Source organism: Canis aureus, chromosome 28 (genome assembly GCF_053574225.1).
Source record: "Canis aureus isolate CA01 chromosome 28, VMU_Caureus_v.1.0, whole genome shotgun sequence".
NCBI classification, from domain to species: Eukaryota; Metazoa; Chordata; class Mammalia; order Carnivora; family Canidae; genus Canis; species Canis aureus.
The window spans coordinates 26,837,150-26,861,440 of NC_135638.1; the positions used below are offsets into that span (position 1 = coordinate 26,837,150).

General features: G+C 37.9%; 1 protein-coding gene and 2 long non-coding RNA genes across 24 annotated transcripts in view; 1 reads left to right on the top strand and 2 right to left on the bottom strand.

Moving 5' to 3' along the window:
• LOC144300572 (uncharacterized) overlaps window positions 1–7,311 on the bottom strand; it is a 31,447-nt gene extending 24,136 nt beyond the window's left edge. The window contains exon 1 of the long non-coding RNA XR_013367295.1: window positions 7,152–7,311. This is a non-coding gene — a long non-coding RNA (uncharacterized LOC144300572). The remainder of the gene's footprint in view (window positions 1–7,151) is intronic.
• Window positions 1–24,291, top strand: part of LOC144300571 (uncharacterized) — a 227,658-nt gene that overhangs the window by 182,655 nt on the left and 20,712 nt on the right. For 13 of the 22 annotated variants that reach the window (XR_013367284.1, XR_013367285.1, XR_013367291.1 and 10 more), the window contains 3 exons: window positions 15,200–15,228; window positions 15,590–15,707; window positions 19,791–20,817. Coding sequence is in view for 13 of the 22 variants with exons in the window: in XM_077876794.1 (XP_077732920.1) it covers window positions 15,200–15,228; window positions 15,590–15,608 (48 nt within the window). In the remaining 9 variants the exon portion in view is untranslated. Of the gene's footprint in view, window positions 1–15,199; window positions 15,229–15,589; window positions 15,708–17,360; window positions 19,755–19,790; window positions 20,818–24,291 lie in introns of those variants that run through there. The other 9 variants (XR_013367287.1, XR_013367286.1, XR_013367292.1 and 6 more) reach the window with 5 other exon arrangements.
• Window positions 10,453–12,136, bottom strand: LOC144300573 (uncharacterized). Its single transcript, XR_013367296.1, has 2 exons — window positions 11,750–12,136; window positions 10,453–10,619 (listed from the first exon to the last, which is right to left on the bottom strand). It is a non-coding gene; the product is annotated as an uncharacterized LOC144300573 (long non-coding RNA).

Sequence of the window (24,291 nt, forward strand, 5' to 3'; positions counted from 1 at the left end):
ATTTTTAATTAGTATTTACTCTTGATTAATACTGGGAATGGTAAGTTACTATCTGACAGTGACATGATATTTTAAATTTAGAGACACTTTTTTCACTGAGTTCTTAAAAAACCTAAGCTAAAATTATTTGAAGCTGGAGGTCAAAAGAGATAGTAATATATTTGTATGGTTAATTGTTTTTCAAAATGAATGTTGAGTAGTTAACTCTAACTTTATTTTCTTTAGTTTTTGTGACTTAATTAAACATTGCTTTGTACCTCACTTTGTTCTCTAATTTCTAAGTTTTATACAGGTTTTTGGTCTAAAGAAATAAAATTAGGGCTCATATCATAAGTCTTTTGAGGAAGAGTCCATTGATTTTCTTTATAACTCAATTTAATCATCATTCACATATAAGGAATTCTTCTTTACAATCATTCTTCTTTTAATAATATTTTATTTACTGAAACTAATACTTTACCTTAACCAACTTAATATACCTATGATATAATGTACACACTGTGTTTTACTTGCTTTATAGAGTAGGATATCACATTAAAAAAAACCTTACTCTCTAAGCTATGCAAATTTTGTTGGTAGTAAAAAAATTAACATTGATAGTAACAATAATCTACAAGCTTTAAACTATTTTGCTGTGATGGCCCTGATTCTGGCCAACTATCTAACAAATGAGGATTTTGGTCATCAGCAACAAGGAAAGAAAGCATGTCAGTGACTGTGTGTGAACTCATTACCACTGCTGGAGAGACAATCCAAAGAGAAAACTCTATCACAGAATATAACAATAACATCATTTTTGGATATAAGATACACATTTGCAGTACCATAATAGCTTCCGCTGGGCATATTTATAATTGGTAAATGGATTATCTTTATAATTCATTTGGGGCTGAGAAAATTAAGGCTTTTATTTCAGCAGGATTATTTACTGTGAGATGCTTAACTCATTGTGGTTAGTGAGTGTGGCTAGCTATATACATACATAAGAGAATATTACTATTAGCTCTGTCTGGGGACATCCAGCCTACATCATGATCTTGAAGACATTGTCATAAGAACTTTTAAAAACTCAATGATTAGGATTTCAGATTCAGATCCCTTCTGAAGGCAGATCATTAGAAACATGCAAAAGTTGGTGATGGAGAAGAAAAGGGAGATGTTGTCAGGCTCCTACTTTTACCATATGGGTAGAACATCCAGTGCTCATTTTTCTACTTTACTAAGCCATATCAATTTTGATCCAGCACATGAATGGAACTATCTATGGAATATTTCAGCTATGAGTATTCAATGCCAGGTTCTAGTTTTGGCAAATCTTAAGTAAAAGAGGAAATATTATTCATTCATTTCTCCCCCCTTTTCCTTCACCTTGCTTGGGACCCTGCCAGAACCCGGGTTAGATTGCCAGCCCAGGAGGTGCACTTCACACTCTGAGAGGTGCTATTCGTAAGCATATTATCCTCTTCTATGACTCCAGACTAAATCTACAGCTGAACAGTAGGATGCTGCTTGCTAATGTTGATCATTCTGGCAAAACAGACTGTCAGTTCTGCAAACCAGTGTAAGTAGTGAATTTTGTTTGCAGCTGAAATACCTAAATTATATAATAGTCTTATGATACATGGTGGTCTCTATTGCTGTCCTTTTCTACTTTTCCCTTCATTCTCTGTGCTCCTTCCATCTTCCTACCCAAAGACTCATTTCTTAGTATTGAAATGAAAACATAACTGAAAGGATTATCATCAGAAAAACAAGCTGCAGTGGATGACTTAGATAGTTTAGATGTGTCTAGATGATGAGTCTGTTATTTGTTTTTAAATTTCCAGGAAAAGAAAATTAACTGACTATCCATTGTTTAACATTGGCTAAATCTAAATGAAATCATGATCATTTCTACAGCAGATTTACCTTCCTAATTATGCTTGGCTAATGTTTACACTGACTGATGGAAAAGGATGGTGCCTGGGAGAATGCCAAATGGCAGAAGGAAGTCTGACCTGAGACTAAAAATGTCCAAGGGTAAATTACTGAGTGGACGATCTACAGCAAGATAAAAAAAAAAAAAAGCTGATGATCTGAATATCATTATTCCTTCAACTCTGTGTCCATTTCCCCCTTGATTTTGAAAAAAAAAAATTCTTGGCTGAAATATAAACAGTGCACTTTAACCTTGATAATACTTGAGAGGAATAAAGATATTTCTTATGCCCCCAGAGTTTAGTACAAGGTTATGAAAAGGATAAATGTTTGCAAATGCTACTAATATCAAAACATGTTGGGGGAATTGCTTGTCTCTCACATTCTGCAGATCTCATCTCTTCGCATTTAAGTCACTTGACCCTTAGCTGAAGAATCCATGATCACAGAGGCTCTGGGTCCAATCTTGACTATGAATGGGAAGAATGACAAGGACTTTGAGTCTAGTCTTCTGGGCCTGGGTGTGCTGGTATTTATCATAACTGGGCCACTACAGAGTAGAGGAAATGGAGAGGAGTCCAGAAATCTGTAACTAGATTCTTATTAGGATGGATTGGGCAATGGGCGAAAGATTCAATTGTAGCTAATTAGGTACTGAAATTTACTAAGGGAAAAGAAGAGAGATCAGACACTCTTTCTGAACACATTCTGCAAAAGTGACTCAGAGCCAATGCTTTTAAAGACTGTGATTAAAATAATGTCAGAGGAGGCAGTATACATTAAGTGATTGAAAAATCAGTGATTAGACTATGAGATGTAGAAAAAAAATAGTCCAATGCTGGCAACATTTTTTTGCATTTGCTCCTATGCCAATCAGTGGCACAGGCTCTGCTCCTACACTTGCTTCCTCTGGCGGCAGAACCTGGCTGTGCAAGTCCAGTCTGAAAAGTAGATACATGATCTGGAGACCATGGCTGTGGACCGTATGTTTCAGGGGTGCAGTTGACTGGGATAGGTGGAAAGAAGTGGATAAAACATGAGGTAACCAGAGTATCTGCAGCACCTTGATTTTAACATGTCCCAAACTGAGCTAAATTTTTTACCTCAAACTTGAACCTCCTCCATACTCACCACACGTTTTTAAATTTATTTTAAAAAGATTTCATTTATTTATTCATGAGAGACACACAGAGAGAGGCAGAGACATAGGCAGAGGGAGAAGCAGGCTCCCTGCAGCAAGCCTGATGCGGACTGGATCCCAGGATCCTGGGATCGCCACCTGAGCCAAAGGCAGACACTCAACCACTGAGCCACCCAGGTGCCCCTCACCATACATTTCATTGTTAAATAAATATTTATGTCCAGTTAATTGTTAACCATATCTAAGCAGTCCTATTCTAGAAATAGATCTGATTATGTCATTCTCTCCCTAGAGATCTCCAGCCTTTCCTCCTTGTTCATAGCACTCTGTAGCATGATAAACAAGAGTCTTTGCAACTTGGCTTCCATCCACCCCTCCAGTCTTATTTCTTACCACTTTCCTATCTTCACAACTTGTACCACAGCTACACTGACCTTCTTTCTGCCTTTTGCCAAATCTGCCATGCCTTATTATCATTCAACTATTCTTTCTGTCTCTCCCCTCATCTCTCCTTATTTTACAAATAGAAGTAGGGCAACATGGCTTTTTCCTTATGGTAAAGGATTAGACGAAAATAGCCACCTTACCATATAGTAAGGTAACACATATGAATGCAGAATGAATTACTACAAGATAAGTCCCAGGTTATTTTGACATAGTAACCTTCCAAGTTAAATAGAACCATTAAAACAATAGATGAAAGAGTGAAAAGAAGCTTATCTCATTGGTTTTGACAGTTTTCTATGTGATATTTTCAGTTTGTCAGATTTTAAAAGGTCTACCAATCCAATCTCCAAAGTACTACATATAATTTATATGGAAAACTTATTCTCAGTCAATGCTCATTAAATGCTTATTTTATGAACAAAAGTTCATAAAAGTTTCACGTTGTCTGAGTAGAATAATTGAGAGCTTCTTATATCCAAAGTGTTTATCTAAAGAGAGACAACTTATACTTGAAGACTAATAATAAAATTTAGATAAATAATATGGTATTAAAAGCTGTAGCCATAATACCATAATACATTTCACATGAAATGTATTTAAATTTTGTTTCGCATTGCTGATTAAGGATCCTAAACATGGAACTAAAATCCGTGTTCTGGCAGTTTATTTTAAGGAACATATGAAGGAAAAGGAGTGGAATGCTCCAGGATGCAGTTTTCAAGGCAAAAGTTATACCACTGATCTCAGTAGGCTTGTAATATGCTCTCTGCAGAACCTATTGCTCCTGGTTTTTCAATTACAACTTCAAATCATATTCCTGATTAGTAACAAGCAATCAATCATAATTAATTAGTTAAAATGTTCAACCGTTAAAATCATTACCATTAATTAAAATAATTATCTCTATTTTGGCTGCACTTCATTACCATTTCTGGAAACGCATTGCTTGACTATACTGCCATTCTTAGTACAGATTCTTGATGAATGCAATGCATACAATAGTTAATCTATGAACTACTTTAAAAATGATCACTTGAATAAGGTTTTGGACTTTTTTACTGTTGTTGCATCTGGGGAAAACATTTCACTACAGTGTTATGGGCTTTATGAACAAAGTTCTTTGAAATAAATGTTAGCCTATCACAGGATTCTGGGAAGTGAGGATTTTTGAAAGAATATTGCCTTTGAAGGAAATATTTGCTTTACAGGATAAACAATAGTCTAGATATAGGAAGAGAGAGAACTAGTGAAGTAAAGTAGATAACAGAGTTGAGGCAATCTCCCGGAACTTACTACAGAAACAAGGGCTTAGAGAAAATGAAGGTAAAGAGACATGGAAGATATTGAAGTACAATGAACAGCTTGTTCTATTAGAGATCTAGAAGGATAAAATGAAAAGAATAGAAGAGAGAATACTAAAGATAAAATGACTGAGAGTTTCCTAGAATGGAAAAAAGATAGTCATCTCAAGCCAGGTGAATAGAAACAAATTCACATCTAGACACATCATAATAAAAATGCAGAGCTTTCAGGAAAAAGAGGGAAAAGACTTAAAGATACCAGAGAGAAAAATGAGGTTTACTTTCAAACTTGGAAACAAATGACAATTAGAATTACAGGAGTTAATCACCAGGAACAATAGATGTTAGAACAAATAATGGAATCCTATCTTAAAGCACTGGTAGAAAATAACTTGAACCTAAAATTCTATCAAGTAAGTGATAAAGACATTTCCAGATATACACAGTTGGAGCGCATTCCTACCTTCAGACCCTCATTGAGAGAAATGTTCATGTAGACACTTCAGCAACTTGGAAAATGAACCCAAATGCAAGAAGAAATCATGATCAAGGAAATCAATCGATTGTAATTTTGTAAGCCTAAATACATGTTGGCACTATTAAGTCATTTGGGAGAGGAGGTGGTTAAAATGATGGTTAGGATACTAGGCACCAATAACATGAAAGGTGTGAGTGTGTGATGCTATTTGGAGAGAAGTTAAAACACTTTAAGATTCTTGTCTTGTTGGGAGAAAGGTGGTATTTTTAATTTAATACTTGGTAGAAAAACATAAGATTAAGGATGCATGTTATTATGTAGGTTAACTTCTAAAAGTAGCATAAACTTTGTGATAGTGTTGTGTCTGTGAAGAATGGATGGGATGGGGAGATGGGGTTTGAGAAATTGTGCAGTGAGGACTTCATTGTTATCAGAGACAGCTGTGTTGTGGACAGCAAGTACATACATGGCTTTGGGTCATGGCTTCTTGGGAATGAATGCCAGTTCTGCCTCTGGTATGGGCTCAGGTGTGTCCTCCTGAAACTGATATGTTGAAGCCCTAGCTCCCAGTATTGAGAATATTACTGTATTTGGAGACAGTATCTTAAAAAAGGTAATTAGGTTACAATAAGGTTATTAAGGTAGGTCTAATCCAATATGACTGGTGTTCCTATAAGGAGAGAAAATTAGGACACAGATATGCACCGGGGGAAGATCATGTGAAGATACAGAGAGAAGGCAGGCATCTATAAGCCAAGGAGAGATGCCTCAGAAGAAATGTAGACACATTGATCTCAGATTTCTGGTTTCCAGAGCTATGAGAAAATAAATTTCTGTGGCTTGAGGCACTTTGTTATGATAGCTGTAGCAAACTAATACAGTCTCTTAAATCTGTATGACTTGGCACAATCTTAAAATTTTATGCCTTAGTTTCTTCTCTATAAAATTGAGATAGTAACAACCCTATCTCATAGTTTTTTTAAAGATGTAATCAAATTAATGTATGTAAAACATGTGGAATCCTGCCTATACATGGTTAAAACTGAATAAATGTTAGTTATTATTCTTTTATTAAAAATCTTACATATGACACAGATTAATATTGATTAATTATGAATGGTGGGAATATGGATATTATACTTTGCAATTTTAGGCAAATTTATCAATTATTCTGAATAAAAGTAAATCTATTCTCTATAATCTGTATCTGATGGGAACTTGACAGCAAGCTGAAGAATACTTCGGCTGATGTGAGGATTTTTAACAACATTATTTATTTGAGAAATATTGAAGAACATCTATTATCTGCCAGGTACCAAGCTGACCCTTTGAGTATTATGTAATGACCAATTGTCTTTCTTTTCTGAGCATGTGTTTATTACCAATGAAATACTTTTCATAATTTGTAATCTGTTCTATAATTCCATGTCCGCTTATGGGCTGGCACATGGGCATTTGCCTTGCAGAGCTTATTACAGACAGGCAACCCAAATGCTTTATAGCCTTGCTTAGAGGATCTGGTGCATCTGCAGTAATTTAAAAAAAGAACTACTTGAAAAGAATTAAAGATTTTACTAATCAGTCTATTAATTGGAGCTATCAGGTCTCCAGAATACAAAAGCAAATAGAGTAGGTAACAGTGAGACCAGATATGTCTCTGGAAGTTAGAATTAATGATATATGAACCTGGGCCCCTTTGTGGTTGAGTCTCTTCCAGATGCACCCAGCTATAAAAGAATAATATGAGAACTCATTAATTGGTAATTCTGTACAACTTCAAAAAATCTCCACCACAATTGTGAGTTTTCTGACAACCTCCTAATGTCTCAAAGTTGTGGGGGAAAGCTTTGTCAAACCCATGACTCACCATGATAGCTCAAAGAAACACCCAGTAGGGTCTGGAAGAAACTCATCTCATTGAAAAATGTATCCATCATTAAAACACTTCACTTGGTTTTGTTGAAGTCACCCTCTAGTCCTTATTCCTGCAGCTGCGGCCTCACAGTTGATTCCAACAACATTTATTCATTGTTTGATCATAGTCTCATGGAGATCCAATAACTATTGTGAGGTATTGGCTGCCTGTGACAAGGTGGGGGATATTGGCATGATGCCTTCCAGTCTCCTCCTTACCCTACTGGCTACCCACTAGGACAGAGAATTTAAGTGACTAATGTGAATTGATGCTATTAAATTATAATCATATGAAGAGATGTTAAAATATAAGCCATAGTTTTCATGTTTTTGGTTTTTTTTTTTTTTTTAAGATATATCAACCTTTCTACTCTAGTAGAGTGCAGTGGTGAAAGCTATTTAGAAACTGGTGTTGTGGAGTCCTTCTATTGGAGTCAGAAGGCATAGATTTTAACCCTGGCCCTTTACTTCCTAGTTAGATGATCCTGGATGAGTCCCTTCATCCTTCCAGAGCCTCAGAGTACTCATTTGTACAATGACAATGATAACACCTACTCTGCAGGTTGGTGTGTGGATTAAATGAAATTATGTATAAAAAAGTGTATGGTACTGGTGCCCCTGGGTGGCTCAGCAGTTGAGCGTCTGCTTTTCACTCAGGGCATGGTCCCAGAGTCCCGGGATTGAGTCCCACATCAGGCTCCCTGGAAGAGCCTACTTCTCCCTCTGCCTGTGTCTCTGCCTCTCTCTCTCTGTGTCTCTCATGAATAAATAAATAAAATCTTTTAAAAATGCATGATACAGTGTCTGGCATAAGGTAGATCTTTAAAAAAGCATTTTTTTGGCTTCCTAACAGAAAGCCTCTATTATGTTAATTTCTATATATTCACTTAACAAATAAGGTTATGAGTGCCTACTCATAGCCAGGTGCTGTCACTAGAGCTGCAGATATGGAGATGAAGGAGGTGGACTTCTCAGTCTGGCAGGGAAGGTAAAACCACATACAAATCCCTGATAAGTCCTACCATAGAGTAGACAAGATACAGCAAAGCCAAGTGGTGAGTGATAATCTTGGCCTGAGGGACTGGTGAGTCTTCTCAGAGGTTAAGGTTAGGTTTTGTAGAATAAATTTATCCTTTGAACAAGAGGATAAAGGATCCTCAAGACACAACTGCAATGCAAAGACATGGGCACAGCCCAAATGTCACCTTTGGTAAACTGTAAGTGGTTGAGGAACATCAGGTGCCATGAACCTCTGGTGGTAGTGGGGGTGTGGAACAGGCCTCCGCCTCTGGGAAAGTTAGGATCAGATGAGGAGTGTGTATGTGTCTGTGAATGTATGTATGTACTTTTCATGTGTGTGCCTCTGGGCAGGTCTCTGGAACAATGGAACTCTCTGGCACCAGCTGCTGAACTCGGGGTCTGTTTCCTGATAGACAGGCCTGGGGCTCCTCCCTGCTGACCCAGATCCACTGCCCCTCTTTCTCTGCTCCTGAGGTTTGCCTGAAACTTACCTTCTGTCTCTGGCCTGATCATCCTTCTCCAGCCTTAGAAGCTCATCAGGCAGTACTACTAACTTCCAGCTTCCTCTAAATGGCACACAGGAGCCGAAGGCAACTATGGGAGCTAAACCAGACACTTCCTGATTTTGTGCTTACCCTATGGGGCAATCTCCTCTCAGAGTCCTAGGTGGAAAACAGGGAATACCCTCCTGTGTTTGGTTTTCTCCTTTCCTAACAGAGGCAGCATGGGGAGTGAATCTGGATACTCTTGAATCCCTGAGCCCTCCTCCAGACTTCTCTTCCCACCTCTCCCTCTTCCCCCCACCCTCCTGGGCTGGAAGGAGTGGGATTTCTTTCCACTTATTCTTTCCTCTGGAGATGAGTCCTGAGTTACAGCCTCATCTCTTCCCAGCCTCATTGGGGATGGGCTATGGGGATGAAAATGCCTCATCAGTAAAGTTACATCAATGAGGAAATTTTTTTTTAAAGATTTTATTTATTTATTCATGAGAGACACACAGAGAGAGGCAGAGATATAGACAGAAGGAGAAACAGGCTCCTTCTAGGGAGCCTGATGTGGGATTCAGTCCCAGGACCCTGGGATCACAACTTGAGCCAAGGGCAGACACTCAACCCCTGACCCACCCAGACGTCCCTGGGGAAATGTTTCTTTTTAAAAACAATACAATAGCCACTATAATTATGTTAGAGAATCCATGTAATTCCTGAGTGTACAAGAGCACCTGTGGACTTAGCTCTATCACTTAGCACAGCTGGCAAGAAGTGTTAGAGCTAATGGGGCTTTAGGAATCCCACTCAAATGTCTCCTCCCCTAGGAAGACTTCTTACTCTCAGTCATAAGTGCTATTTGGCTGACTTACACTGCAGAGGCTCTGTGACTTTGGGCACTCCAGCATGCAGATGACTATTCTATCAGTATGTGGAGAAAGGAGATAAATTTGCAGATGAGGCCTAAAAAGGAGGAAATCCCTGGCACATCTTGAAATTTGAAAAAGACAAGAGTTGTGAGGTGCGTTGGGGACAGATCCTGAAATATTTGTGGCAGTAGCCAATAATTTAAGCCATGTATGTGTGAGTTTATATAGGTAGTCTATACTATTAAAAAAATGAGCACATAGGGGTGACTAGGTAGTTCAGTGGGTTAAGCATCTGACTTTATTTCAGCTCACATCATGATCTCTCAGTCATGAGATTAAGCCCCACTTCATGCTACACAGTGATCATGGAGCCTGCTTAAGATTCTCTCACTCCCTCTCTCTGACCCTCCCCACCATTGATGCTCACTCTTTCTCTCTAAAGAAAGAGCACATAGAGCCATAAAAAGGCCATTAAAAGTAGTATATTTATGTACACGTAGAGATGTCACTAAAGTAATTTGTATCAACCAAGAACATGGAATTTTAATTGACATGGGGTCTCTCTGAATCTCTATTTTTCTGTTTTTAAGAAATTGCTCGGGATCCCTGGGTGGCGCAGAGGTTTGGCGCCTGCCTTTGGCCCAGGGCGTGATCCTGGAGACCCGGGATCGAATCCCACGTCGGGCTCCCGGTGCATGGAGCCTGCTTCTCCCTCTGCCTGTGTCTCTGCCTCTCTCTCTCTCTCTCTGTGTGTGACTATCATAAGTAATAAAAAAAAAATTAAAAAAAAGAAATTGCTCATCATGTAAGTATAATTATAGAATTACTTTTCCATTATTAAGTCTTGTGTCTGTAGGGAAAAAAAGTTTGAGAGAACTTTGCATTGCCTCTTTTATTTTTTAGTTAAAAAAATTGGGAGAGAGAGAGCACTTAGCTGGTTTTAAATAAGGTAACAATCAGGCTAGAACAGTTCAAAAATTTTCTTCATAACACAATCTTCTGGTGAAATTCTGTCTCTCTCTCTCTTCTTCTTTTCTTCCTTTCCTGAAATTTAAAAAATTATCTCATCTATCTCTAGTCTAAAACAGTCAAAGAACTCTAAACTCTAAACCTAGACAACCTAATGATGTCTTCCAGTCTTTCATGAGCATGTGGACTCTTTGGATTTAGGTTCATTGTGACAAATTTGAATAGTGGTTGGTTCATATTTAAATCAACTTGAGGACCATACTGCTTTCTCAAGATCTGTTTGTATATTTCCAATGAAAATCATGCCATACAAACTTTCATAACAATCACTAGGTATTTGCCTCGATACTTTTCTACCCATCCTGGTGGCCCCTGTCCCTTTCCTACAAGTCTCAGTTACTCATGCTTTGTTGAATAATGGTGGTTCTTGAATATTCTCATTGTTTTCTACTCCCAAACATTTGTTAGTAGCTTTGTTCTATTCTTCCTCAAATTGGAAGAATTTTCTTCCTAAGTGACATGACTCTCTAAAGAAATCTATGTGGCCAGATTTCATTTGGGTTCTCAGAGTTGTCATGCTCTCTTGGTTCTCTCTGTTGAGGATTTTAGAACATATTCTCACTGAATGGCTTTGATAATGTTTTGAATGAAGTCCCTGTCATATTCTCTAGGTGTCCTTGAATCTGTATGCTAGGATACAGGATGAACACAGATCCTCTAATCCTCTCTTTACTGTTGGGAAGTTACTTTCTGGCCTTTCAGAGATACTTCCTTTGAAAACCTTCATCCTTTGTTTTTGATTCAAGAATCTCAGTCATGTGGTATGACCAAGAGTCTCAAAAATGTTGTTACCATTTCTGTGGAGCATGGTACCCTCACACAGATAGGATTCCTGTCCTGCTTATTTGATTTTCTGGAGCTCCTAACTTGGATTCACCTGGCCCTGACAAACCAGGATTTTAGTCATATGAACTGGTCTTGAAAATATATCTTGGTTTTAAAAAAGTAGGACTTCTCTTTTAGCTGGGATACACAAGGATTTGGAATGTGTTCTTACGGGTGAACATTTAACCTCTAGGGAGATTCAAGAATAGGCAAGTAGGTTCCATGAGTTTAGGAACAGTGCCTGTGTTGCTGAGATATCATATCCTAAATACATAAGAGGCACTGATTAAATGTTAGTATGGATGGCATTAAATACTCACAGTTCATTCAAAGAAAATATTCTGCAGTTCTCAATAAGATGTGTGTTCCTACTAGTTTCTCTACCTGTGGTCAGAGAAATGGAGAGTTACCAATGGATATACCTGCTTATTTTTTGGTCTTTGTTAAGCCAAGTGCAATATTTAAGTTGAAGGAATGAGTACTAAAATAGTCTTCCTCAGGCACTCATTTAAATAGAGGAAAGAAAAGTTCCTAAGAGATTGTCATCATTTACAAAACCATGGTGCTAAATGGCATGAGGTCCAGAGACAGCATTTTCACGGGCTGGTAGAAAAGTGCACTGCATGCTGTTGCTAGGCAACAGCCCATGCCAGCTTCTCTTGAATGAAGGCCAAGAGAATCAACAGAAACCAATGGGCTTACGACGAGAAGGGTTTTTCACTCAGAATACTAACTTCTGTGTTCTTTTGCCATTATAGATAGTTTAAGTCTTAACCAATATTTGGGGGGGGGGGGTTCTGTATGTGGCAATAATTTAGCAAATCGTTCCAAAGCCACTTCATGAAGTGTTGCTTATGGCCAAGTATTAATTATACAATTTGTGTGTAAAATGTAAATTCAAAAAGAAAGAACACATTTCTCTACATGATGTTCCATTTACACCAATATGTAGCCACCCACCTATTTTTTCCTATTTGAATATTCCATTCTATTCCTTTCTCACTTTGGCTACATGTTTCATGCAGAGTAGATCTGCTCTAGACAGCATGTTCAAACTCCATTTGTAACTAGAAAATTCTTTCTTTCAGCAGGTGTTCGGGTGCTGTGGTTTGCTGAGGGTAACTTAACAAATCCATTACTTTTGTTGCCTGGAAGCATCCCAATGGAAGAAGTTGTGGCTAGTACTATGTTGTAAATTGCAACCAAAAGTTAGAATCACAGAATAACAAGTCTCTTGCCTTAAATCTTATTTTTATCCAAAGTTCTGGAATGAATCAGGTATTGATTCACTTGATGGTACTGCATACCTACTATGTGCCAGACATTGTACTTTTACATATGCAAATTGTGTAAATTATGTGTGCATAATCAAGCCACACTAGCATACACGTTTTATAAATTCTAGCTAAAATATTCCCAGGGTTTATTTTCCACCTTGCCTTTGTCTTACAGCCAAGCTTGCATAATTTTTTTTTATTTTGAAATATATTGAATGGGATTGATACACGGGGTTTCTTTGTCATTGGTCATGAAATCATGGACTTCTAGAGTTTTTTTCCGAGGCTGCAGTTGTGGAGGAAAGAAATGCCCATTAATAAGTCCTCTCCAACTCTAACTAGAAACTCTGTTTTGATCCTTTTTTACAAACTGTGTTTTTTTTAAATAAGATTTCATTTGAAAAAGAAAGTCTGTAAACTTTGATGTATAACTTGATAACTCACAGGGTGGTACATAAACCTGTATGGACCGCTTCCAGTTGTACCTGAGATGTTTATTTTAAAAAGCTGAACCTGAGGTATCCTCTTCCTCCCTAAAGCAACTGAAACAGATTCCCTGAGCAATAGGCCTGTGAAAATATGTTTTAAACATGAATTCTTATGTACATTAAATTTAATAATTTTGTATGAAATTATTTTATATACAAAGGAGTATATTAAACTTACATGCATCAAAGACTAATAACCCTTTGCCCACTATTCAGCTTAAAAGACAGAAAATTATTAGCTTCTTTGAGACCTATCATTTGTCCCTCCAGAATCTTATCCTCTTTCCTTATTCCCTAAGTAGCCATTATCATGAATCTTCTGTGAATCATTCTCTTTTTTTTAGAGTTTTACTCTGTATGATTAAACAAATGCATTGCTTGATTTTTGCCAGCATTTGGCAACATGGAATTGCGCTCTATGTATTATTTTGTTACCTGCCCCTTTTTGGGTAACTTTATGAGATTCATCTATGTGGATGTGTATACTTATGGTTGATATGTATACCATTTATGTATATTGTAATCCAGGTACGAATATTCCAGAATTATCCACTTTCCTGTTTGTGGACTTCAGTAGTTTCAGTTTTTCCTCTCACAAACAATACTGCTGTAAATATTTCTGTAACAGATCTCATAGTTGTGAAAAAGTTATGGTTATATATTTAGGCTCTATTCCAGGATATATACCCATGTATAAAATTACCAGGTTATAGGTGCAAGTTCAAATTTACTAGCTGATTCCAACTTTTCTTCAATATGGTTGTATCAGATATCAAAATATAAGAAATTCTGTAGATTTCATTGATTTTAACTAGATTATTACACCTGTTTCCAAGAAAACATGGGAGATTGTGGATGGCACAGTTCTGTTTGCATTACATGGTTAAAGCCTTCTCAGAGTCCTGTTCTTGCCCTGCCTATACGTGGTTAAAGCCAAGGGCTTAAACTTAAAGTTTTAAAGATCTAGATGTGGAAGCTTCAGCTTGAGACCTTTACCATCTCACCTTCTACTTATTAGTATTGTCTTTGGCTTCTCTGTATATTGGTGAAAATTCATTTCTTCTCTAAACTAGGAAGTAGTGAAGGTGGCTCATGGTTTTGTGTAAGCTGGGTTTCTCAAGTCTAAATCCCTGAAAATACTGTAATCATAGTGGCCATCTACACGCTTCAAACTAAATAATATGTCTTGGGCAGCCCGGGTGGCTCAAGCGGTTTAGCGCTGCCTTCAGCCCAGGGCCTGATCCTGGAGATCAGGGATCGAGTCCCACATCGAGTCCCACATCAAGTCCCACATCGGGCTCCCTGCATGGTGCCTGCTTCTCCCTCTGCCTGTGTCTCTGCCTCTCTCTCTCTCTCTGTGTCTCATGAATAAATAAATAAAATATTTTTAAAAACCAACTAAATAATATGTCTTTTGAAAATTGAGAATTAGTAGTGCTTTTGTTGAGGAGGGTGTAGTGGACCCTTTCCACTACAAGTGTCTTTCTTTTCTCCTTTCTTTTGCCCAATTTCAGACTAAGATGCTCAGAAATATTATTGATATCTACCCTTTATAATATCCCCTGTGTTGTAAAGGAAATGACAGTGGACACATTCCTTCCTTTCTCTGTACAGGGTGCTTGCCTGGGTGATAGAAGTATTATAGTGTGGGACTAGGACGAGGGCTCTCTCACTTAAGCTCCTTGGGGAGTCCAAACCAGGACTGCTCACTCGAGGGGTCCAGTGAAAGGTTTAGAGTCTTGGATGACAAGGCCAAAAGGTGTTCTGAATTGTCATCTCGACAATGAGGTTGGCACATAAAAGGAGAAAGATGCAATTTCAGGGGAACACACAAAAACTTTAAATTATTTTGGTGATGTTTTATTTCTTAAGAATAACTTATGATTCTTCTATAATGCATAATCAATATATACATTTTTTAAAGTATGCTATGCTGGAATTGGGTTTATGAAGAAATAAATAAGAGGGATTAGATTACCACTAAATTGTGTGTATTTTTTTCTAGCCCTATTTGAATGGATTTGCCTGGCTGAGGTATGTGGTACTTAAGTGGACAGGGAGTTGCCAAGTCTAGGAGGCACAATGGACAGATAAGATCTTATGTTGTTATGCATGTGAATTCTAACAATATATACCAAATAACATACTAGATGGAAAACAAAAAACAAAAAAACAGACCCTGTTTATACCAAGCAGGGAAAAGACTACAATTTATGAAGCTCTAAATGAGTCATCAAGGTTTCTCTTTATGGAGGAAGATAATATTAACAGCTGTTCTATTGGATTACATTTGCTTAGTTCAATAGGATTATTCTACTGGTTTATTTATTTAATGTTTTACATCATGTAAATATTTTGGTCTGATTGTAATATGCATTTGTTTTTCACATTTCAGGTTTATACTTTTGCAGTGAGGTATTTTTGCACGTGCTTTTTCAATCCAAGGAAATTATTTTAACCACAGTGAAGCTGTATTGAAGAACAAAGTGTTGATAGAATGATTATCAATGAAGGTAAAAATTTTAGTGAATTTTTCTCGTTATATTAGCAACAAATTCCCACTGCTACTTTAATTTTCATGATCATATGATATTCTCTTCCCTGCTATTTTCTCATTTTGCTTTCTGCTCCTTCTCCATTTTTTAAATTAGGTTCTCTGGTTGGTCAAGATAGACTACCAGACAGACTAGATTATGCCTCAGTAACAAGAGTTACAATATCTTAGTAGGACCAACATTTATTTCTGGCTCATGATACAGGTTCCATGTGGGTTGTCAGAAGACTGCTTTACACAATTACTTGGGGCCCTAGGCTTAGAGACCTCCCCCCCCCCATCTTATAGCTGTAGCATTAGAACACATGGTCACCTTAGTTGTCACAGCGAGAAAAAGAATCTGGAAAATCATTTGGGTGTTTTTCTTCTTGAAGTGACACATGCTGTTAAATTCTCCATTGACCAGAATGAGTCACCTGGACCTACTTAACCGCAAGGTTGCTGAGAAATGCCTGGAGTGAGGGAAGCACCAGATACCATTGGACACTTGCAATATCCACTTCTCTTTCTCCATTCACCTTCTACATGAGTTGAATAGGCTATCATGGGCCATTTTTCTTGATTTCTCTAGTCTCTTAATAGTGTCTACTAATCCTAGTATTTCTTATAACACTTGGTATGATGCTTTCTATGTTTTAGACACTTAATATTCATAGAATCCACCAGAACCGTAGTCAGTAATATTGGTGCCTCCAATTATGCAAAGTAAGACTGACTTCTTAGACATCACAAACACAGTGAATTCTACTGTTGAATGTTATATGGAGAAGAGTATGTGGCAAAAGGGGTGGATAGAAGGAGAAAACTTACTGATAAGGGTAACTTTCTGCTTTTTGTTCAGTAAAAAAAAAATATAAAGGAAGAAAGAGAACCAGAGGTATGATGTACATACACCAAGGTCTATCAGGATCTGAAGCACAAAAGTTCCTGCCCCTGTGGAGTTTGGGGTGCTCATCTTTCTAGAATGTGGATTTGTTCTTTTTCACTATTAGCTTTTTGAATTCTGTCCTTTTGGGTTTTTATGCGGGCTTCATTACATAGGCATGATTGATTAACTCATTGGCCACTGGGTAACAGATTCAACATTTACCTCTTCTCCTAAGAAGTGTCTAAGGGAGGAGAGGGGATTTGGGGTTGCAAATTCCAACCCTCTAATCTTGATTGGTTCCCTTAGCAACCGGCCTCCATCCATAAAGGTTTCCCAAAAGTCATCTAATTAACATAAACTCAGGTGTGGTTGAAAGCAACTTGTTATGAGTAACAAAAAACCCACCTTTACCACTCTTACCACTTAGGAAATTCCAATGATTTCAGGAACTGCTGGGAACAGAGCTGGAAACTAAGTATATTTCTTACTATTATTTAAAAAAGAGACAATAAACCCCAACTAGAGTCACTTGTGTTAAGCTCATGTCACCAACCAGAGACTTAATACCCAAGGTAATTTCAGTTTTAGCCTCTCCCAGAAATGTAATCTCAACCAGTCTGGAAGTTCCTAGTCAGCATTAGTGAGGAAATCCTCCTGATAGAACCCTGTCATCCCCCAGAGGAAGGTGACCTTGCCTGAAACAATTCACTCTTTGCTGATAACATCCTTTTTCTGTCCCCTTAGGCCCATGAAAATATCTCATTTCGTACAGCTCTTTGGAGCCCCTTCATATTTACTAGATGGGATGGTGCTCGATTCATGAACTATTGAATTAAGCCAATTAGATCTTTAAATTTATGCATTTGAATTTTATTTTTTAACATTATAAATCACAGTATCATACCAGGAAAAAGGTAATTTGAGACAGAGAAAAAATGTTTAAATTGAGGATTCTTAGAGGTTTGAGAAAATGCTCACACATCTATTATCATACATATTTAGAGAAAAAAATAATGGTTGAGGAAACAACAATTTTCAGTAAATAATTCAATATTAGAAAGGTCAGGGTAAATACTGAGCTGATAATCTGGAGAACAAAATCAAGGAGACCTCCTAGGATGTAGATCCAAAAGGACAACATTACAAAAAATATAAGAAAAATGGTATGAATCAAGAAGATAGTCCCATGAGGCCCAGCATCCCTCCCACTAATTGCAGTTCCAAAAGCAAAACAGAAATAATGGGAGGGGAGGGGTAATAATGATAATAAAAATAGATACCTTAAGAGTAGGCCATTTCAGCTGAACAGAAAAAAAACATAAGTTTGCTGATTAAAAGTGACATTGGGTTCTGAGCAGGATAAATAAAAATACATGTATGCATATATACATATTCTACCATTGAATATAACCTATGAAATTTGAGAACACAAAGGGTACAGAAAACATCCTGAATGCTTCCAGAGAAGAAGGGAAAAAAAAGAAAATCAACCAACCAAAAATCAGAACAACAATTCCAGTGTCCCTGAAAATGCATGAGAATCAACAAAGCAGCAAGAATGTACTTATAACTACAGAAATGAATGTTAGAAACCTTTACAATGCAAAACTGAGTCAGTCTGTAAGGGAAGCAGAAGTAGAATATAGTGTCAGTATCAAATTCCTCATCTAATATTGATAACTTTAGAAATAGAATCTGCATCTGTTCAGTGGAGACGAAAGTGATTATCTCTGAGATGTGGAACCTGTGGGGTGGGAGAAAGGGACACTTTTACTTATTTTTAGAGTTTTGTAAGACTTGACTTTTCTTAAAACCATCTGCAGATACTAGTGATGAAAAAAGAGTCACAGGCAGGCAGTCTCATTACCTAGGGGCTCAGCCTTTCTGCTCACAGGGTCCTGTTTTATGACCATTTCTCCCAATTAGACCATCTTCCAGACCTGCATGGTGAGTTTGGCTGCTGTATCCTCCAGTCCAAGGAGCTCTGGGTGCCATGAAAGAAGCCAGAAGAAAGTGTGGGAGGAGGGGAGGATGGGGCCTAACCTGGATTTGCTGCAGTTTACAAGTGCAGTTTGACTGTCTTGGCCCTGCCTGTTTCAGTTATTTTTTCATCTGTAAAGTGGAGAGGTTGCATTAAGTTAGTGAATTTCAGACTGTGTTTGCAGAGCTCTGGAACTGATGGTGAAGTACTTGCAGGGGCAGCTCCTGAGAATGAGGAGGGTTTGGAGAAGGCTCATTTCCTTCACTCTCAATTTCACCAAAGCAGTTGTGCTTTGGTCTGCTTTAAGCAATGATTTCCATATAAGATGCCATTTGAGTGAAGGGCATCGTGTTAAAATAGTGTGAACTCCATAGGACAAGATGTTCCCCAGGGCCCTTTTCAGCACCAAGATGCTATGATTCTTGAAAAGATCATTGTACACAAAAAGAGACATTGAATATCAGTGAACAACCTTTTTTTTTTTTCATTTTCTTTGAAAACAAATTTTAGCAACAAGGGATAAAGATTCTTTTGGCATAAATGCACAATTTTAGACTTAGGAAGAAAATGTAGGGTTAAATACAGTGTTGGATTTTCAGCCCAAGTCATTTTTGTAATATCTGCAACCACTTTTCATGTCTGCAGTTTTTGTTTATATGCATGCTACTGTACTCACTGGCAAATTTATGCTTTTTTCCCCACATTTGAGGAAAAGATATGTAATAGTTTAATTAAATCTCCCCCTCCTTACTCTATCATAGAGCTTCTTAACCATACATTTTCCCTTTTTCTGCTGTCTGTGAGATGATAGAAATGACAGAAAGGAGAGATACTGCTTGGGCTGTGCAAATGCGTGGCTATAAATTAATCTTAAATTAATCTGAAAAACATTAAATTAAACTAATATTTAATGAAGTTTAACTTTTGGGAAGTAAATTGTGATTTGCACCAGTATTTCAATGTAGGTGGCTGTGGTAGTATAGGGCCTGAGCAATTAGATGCCACACTGGCAGCTTAACTGTATCAGAAGGCTGTAGGTTAGGATTTCTGTTGGGTACTTCCGTTTTCTAAGCTACTGAAGAAACATTTTTCCCCTTCTGACACGTATTAATCTTTTCCCTGCTTTCTTGCAAATCACTTCCCTATCTAAATTTCATTATACCTAAATTTCATTCTTTCATTCATTGATCAAGTATTTGTTCAGTGCCTGCCCTGTGCTCTCTTGCTGATGGGGATACCGTGATGAACACCACAGGTGGAGAGCTGCCCTGCAGAGTTTACAGCCCAGTGGAGAATCAGACTGGAAGACACTCCATTGTATAGGGTGAAGAAATGCACAAAGATGGGAACCCCACCTGGGTCTGGCTGTTCATGTCCATAGCCATGAGATGTCCATCTGCCTGCCTTGGAGGAGTCCACAGATGTACAGACTACACTGGCCTGCCATAATTACTTGGTATTTCTATCCACCAAGATCAAAAGGGAGATGTATATTATGTAGTTCTCACTTCAGAAAAAAACTAGCTGTTACAGTCACCCTTGCTAAAGCAGGAGGGACTCCCTCTCTACCTGAAATTGTTTTGGGACATTGAGACTGATGATGCCACATTCCATGAGAGTCTGAAAAGATTTGTTACACCATTGAGGTCTCAGTGGAGATCAGGACCCTCCTCTCAAGCAGACTGGAATGGCTGGAGAGAGAGAGAGAGAGAGAGGGCTGGAGCCCAGACTGTTTTTATTGTTAGGGGTTGAGCCTGGGGGAAGGTTCTAGAGCATTTGTGTGGTTTACATCTCCCACAAGCACCAAAGAAGGGGCTTTGTTATCAGCCTGTTCAGATGTGGACACAAGGGGAAGAGGGAAATGGGAGAGTCTTAAAAGCTGTCAGTCATCAAAAAAGCAAAACTGGAGTCAGACTTCACATTACAGGCACCAGTCCACTTCCCCAGCTGAAACAGAAACAAAGCTTTTCTTCCCCTTGAATTTTGAAGCAAATCACTTATGGGAGAAAACCGTAGCCCCTACTTGTAAGCCTCAGGGAATATAGCCCAAGATCCCCAGTGCATACTGAAACCACCGAAAGTACCAAACCCTACATGTTATACTATGTTTTTTCCTATACATATTCATGCCGTGATAAAGTTTAATTTATAATTGGGCCTAGTAAGAGCTCAACAGCAATAACTAATAGTAAAACAGAGCAATTATAACAATATACTCAATAAAAGTCATTTAAATGTGGTCTCCTCTCTCAAAATATCTTATTGTGCTGTACTCAACCTTTTTTCGGTGATGATGTGAAATGATAAAATGCCTATGGGATGAGATGAAGTGAGGTGAATGCTGTAGCCATTGTGACATAGTGTGAGGCTGCTGTGACTTTACGATATATCAGAAGAAGAACCATCTGCTTCTGGACCATGGCTGACTGCTAGAAACTGAAACCACGGAAAGCAAAAACCCATGGATAAGGAAGGACTACTGTATAGGCATAGCAGCCACATAGGACAGTGGACCATATCCTTCACCTTGATATGATTTTAATAATAGATGCAGGTGGATTTGCCTTATTGGAAACTGCAGCTCAGGGAATGCAAGTCTGTGAAGGACTTAGCTATAGTTCACAGAGGCTGAAGGCTGAAGTGAGGAGAGGTGAGCTGCTGTGTAACCTTGAGATGATTTTTTGTTTGCTTGTTTATATAACTCTTAACAGCAGGATTTTTAATAGGAACTGGGTAGCAGATAACTTAAAAGTGACTCACTGACAATGCTCAGAGTATTTTGTTGTTGAGTGAGGGTAATTCTTATATTATTAATCACAGAGCATTAGTGATGTTTATAATAACATACTGTGAAGATTGACTAGAACTACTTGGTCTTATTTAAAACAAATTATTGCAAATTCTTTCTTTCTTTCTTTCTTTCTTTCTTTCTTTCTTTCTTTCTTTCTTTCTTTCTTTCTTTTGTAGGTGGTAGTAGGTAAAGATGTTGAAGGTATAGAAATTCTTAGTTGGCAACAAATTTGTAGGTATAGGGTATCTGCAGTTGACACTTAAAAAAACTTTTCTACCTCCCACTGTATAATGATGACAATCCAGATTTGGACTGTTCTGCTTCAAATATTCCTAAAAATCCTTCTTCTGGTCAATTTTCTTTGGTCTTTCATCAATGCTCTGGACATGAACCTTCTTTGGAAACAAACCTACTATAGTACAGGTCCAGCTGGCACACAGCATGCTGTCTGTTCAGGAGAAAATGATGTGTAAATCAGGAAAGAATAAAGAATGGAAATATTTGGGGAAAATATTGGACATATTTGAAAAGGTGGGCATATTCTCTTCCAAATTGTTCAATTAACCCGGAAAAATTAGAGTTATTTGCATTGTGAAAAATGGAAACAAAATCACAAATTTGAAAGCAGCCGATCCCATTGCCACATATTCCATTATTTCTAACTTTTGGTTAGTGATATGGCATTTAAAGGGGCTTGTATGGAAGCCTTACTGGTCTCCTTGTGTCTTAGTCCATGTAGCTCTAACAAAATACCATAGGTTGGGTGGCTTTCTACTGTTTCAGTAGAAATTTATTGCTTATAGTTCTGGTGGTTGGAGAGTCTGAGATCAAGATTCTGGCAGATTCTGGTTCTTAGACAGCATCTTTTGGCAGTATTCTTACCCGGTGGCCAGGGCAAAGGATCTCTCTAGAGGCTTTTCATAAGGCACTAATTCCATTCATGAGGGCTCCTCCCTGGTGACCTAATTATATCTCAAAGGCCCCACCTCCTAATACCATTACATTGGGCATTAGGGTTCAATGTATGAATTTTGAGAGAAAACAGATATTCAGTTTATAGTATCTTGATTCAAAAGTTTGTTTTTTCAGACAGACCTGTAACAATGCAAGAGGAAGCCAGCTAGAGAGCTCAGAAAGTATAGGGTGAGCATAATAAGTCCTCTTTCAAAATGAAAGGGAAAGTCAATCTGATAGTAGGATTTTCCCAATTTTATTGCAATAGCAGCAGCTTTGCATCTCACTTTGCATACAGCTGGGTCTCTGCTGCAGCATTTTAAGAGTGCATTAAAGTGGTTTCCTTCTGAAAGCCTGATTTCCTCATGGCAGAGACAATGCTATGTTGTTTCTTCCTTACCACCAGGTCTTTAGCACAATTTTGTCCCCTTCCTGGGAAAATTATACCATCTCCTTAAACATACTCTCTTCTTTTGAGGTGAATAAGATGCTATACTTATGCATTTGAATAAGCAAGATATAAAATGCACATCTTTTTGTAAGCTTCACTGCCTTCAGAATTCTGAGATTCAGGAGAGCCTAGGCCCTGAAAAGATGGAATATAATCCTTCCAACTTCAATTTAATGATATTCATACTTTTTGAATACCTACCACATGTTAGACTCTGTGCTAAATGTTATAAAGGATGCAGAGAAGAGGCGTGAATCCTGCCCTCAAGGGCTTGACAACCCAGTTGAAATAATGTGAATGAGTGATAAAGTTAATAGCACAGGCAGAAACAGCAAGTTACAGGAGTATAAAGGACATGCCAAATAAGGGGAATGTTGAGAATGCTCCAGGCTCGTTTAAATAGAGGTGGACAAGAGTGGTGAATCTGTAAAGAGTATTAGTAATAGAAGTGGAACAGAATGTGGGAATATAGGCAAGTCATCTAAGACTGCTTAAAGCTCATCAGACTCTCCCAAGGCCAGAAGAGGGATGTTGGAAGAATTTTTAGGTCAAGAAGAAAGGCATATGACCTAAAGCCACTGGACCTAAAGCATATATTAAATTTGGAGTTCTGTGAAAGGCCTTGATTAGGATCTGTAATAATTACAACTCAGAAATAAAATCATGATCAACTTGGGCATCCAGTCATAATTATATAATAATGAGATGGGTAATTTTGAAGCATTAACACTGAAGTACCAATTATACTTGAGACCAACAGAACCCAACTGCATGGGTATGGGAGAAAGAAAGGCTAGAAGTGAAATGGAACTGGAAAGTCTTTAGGTATGCTATGTGCCAGAGAGATATCTGGAAAGTTCTAAACAAGGCCAAGCACTATTTGCCTATTCATTGTGTGCCTAAGTACAGATGAATCTTCCATGAAAACTATCACCTGCACCGAATACTTCTCTGAATACTGTCAGAATGGAGAAGCTGAGCTACTCTCCACAGATCTATTCTGGGCTAGCAAAGAGAAGCCAAAGGTTCAGTTAATTATCTAGTTGTTGTATAGCTATTATGAGCTTCCAATAGTAGAACACATACAAAATATTCAGCTATTATGAGCTTCCAATAGTAGAACACATACAAAATATTCAGAACACATACAAAATATTCCAATAGAACACATACAAAATAGTAGAACACATACAAAATATTGTAGGTTGAATGTGTCCTTCAAAAAGATACTTTGAAGTCCTAAACCTGGTACCTGAGGTTGTGATCTTAGTTGGAAATAAAGTATTTGCAGCAGTAATCAAGTTAAGGTGAGGCCATACTGGATTAGAATGGCTCCTAAATCCAGTGACTGGTGTCCTTATAAGGGCAGAGAGAGTTGGACACACAGGAAAGAAGGTCATGTGATTTCAGAGGCAGGGATTGCAATCAGGCATTTCAAAGCCAAGAAATGCCAAGGATTGCCTGCAACTACGAGAACCTGGAAGAGTCAAGGAAAGAT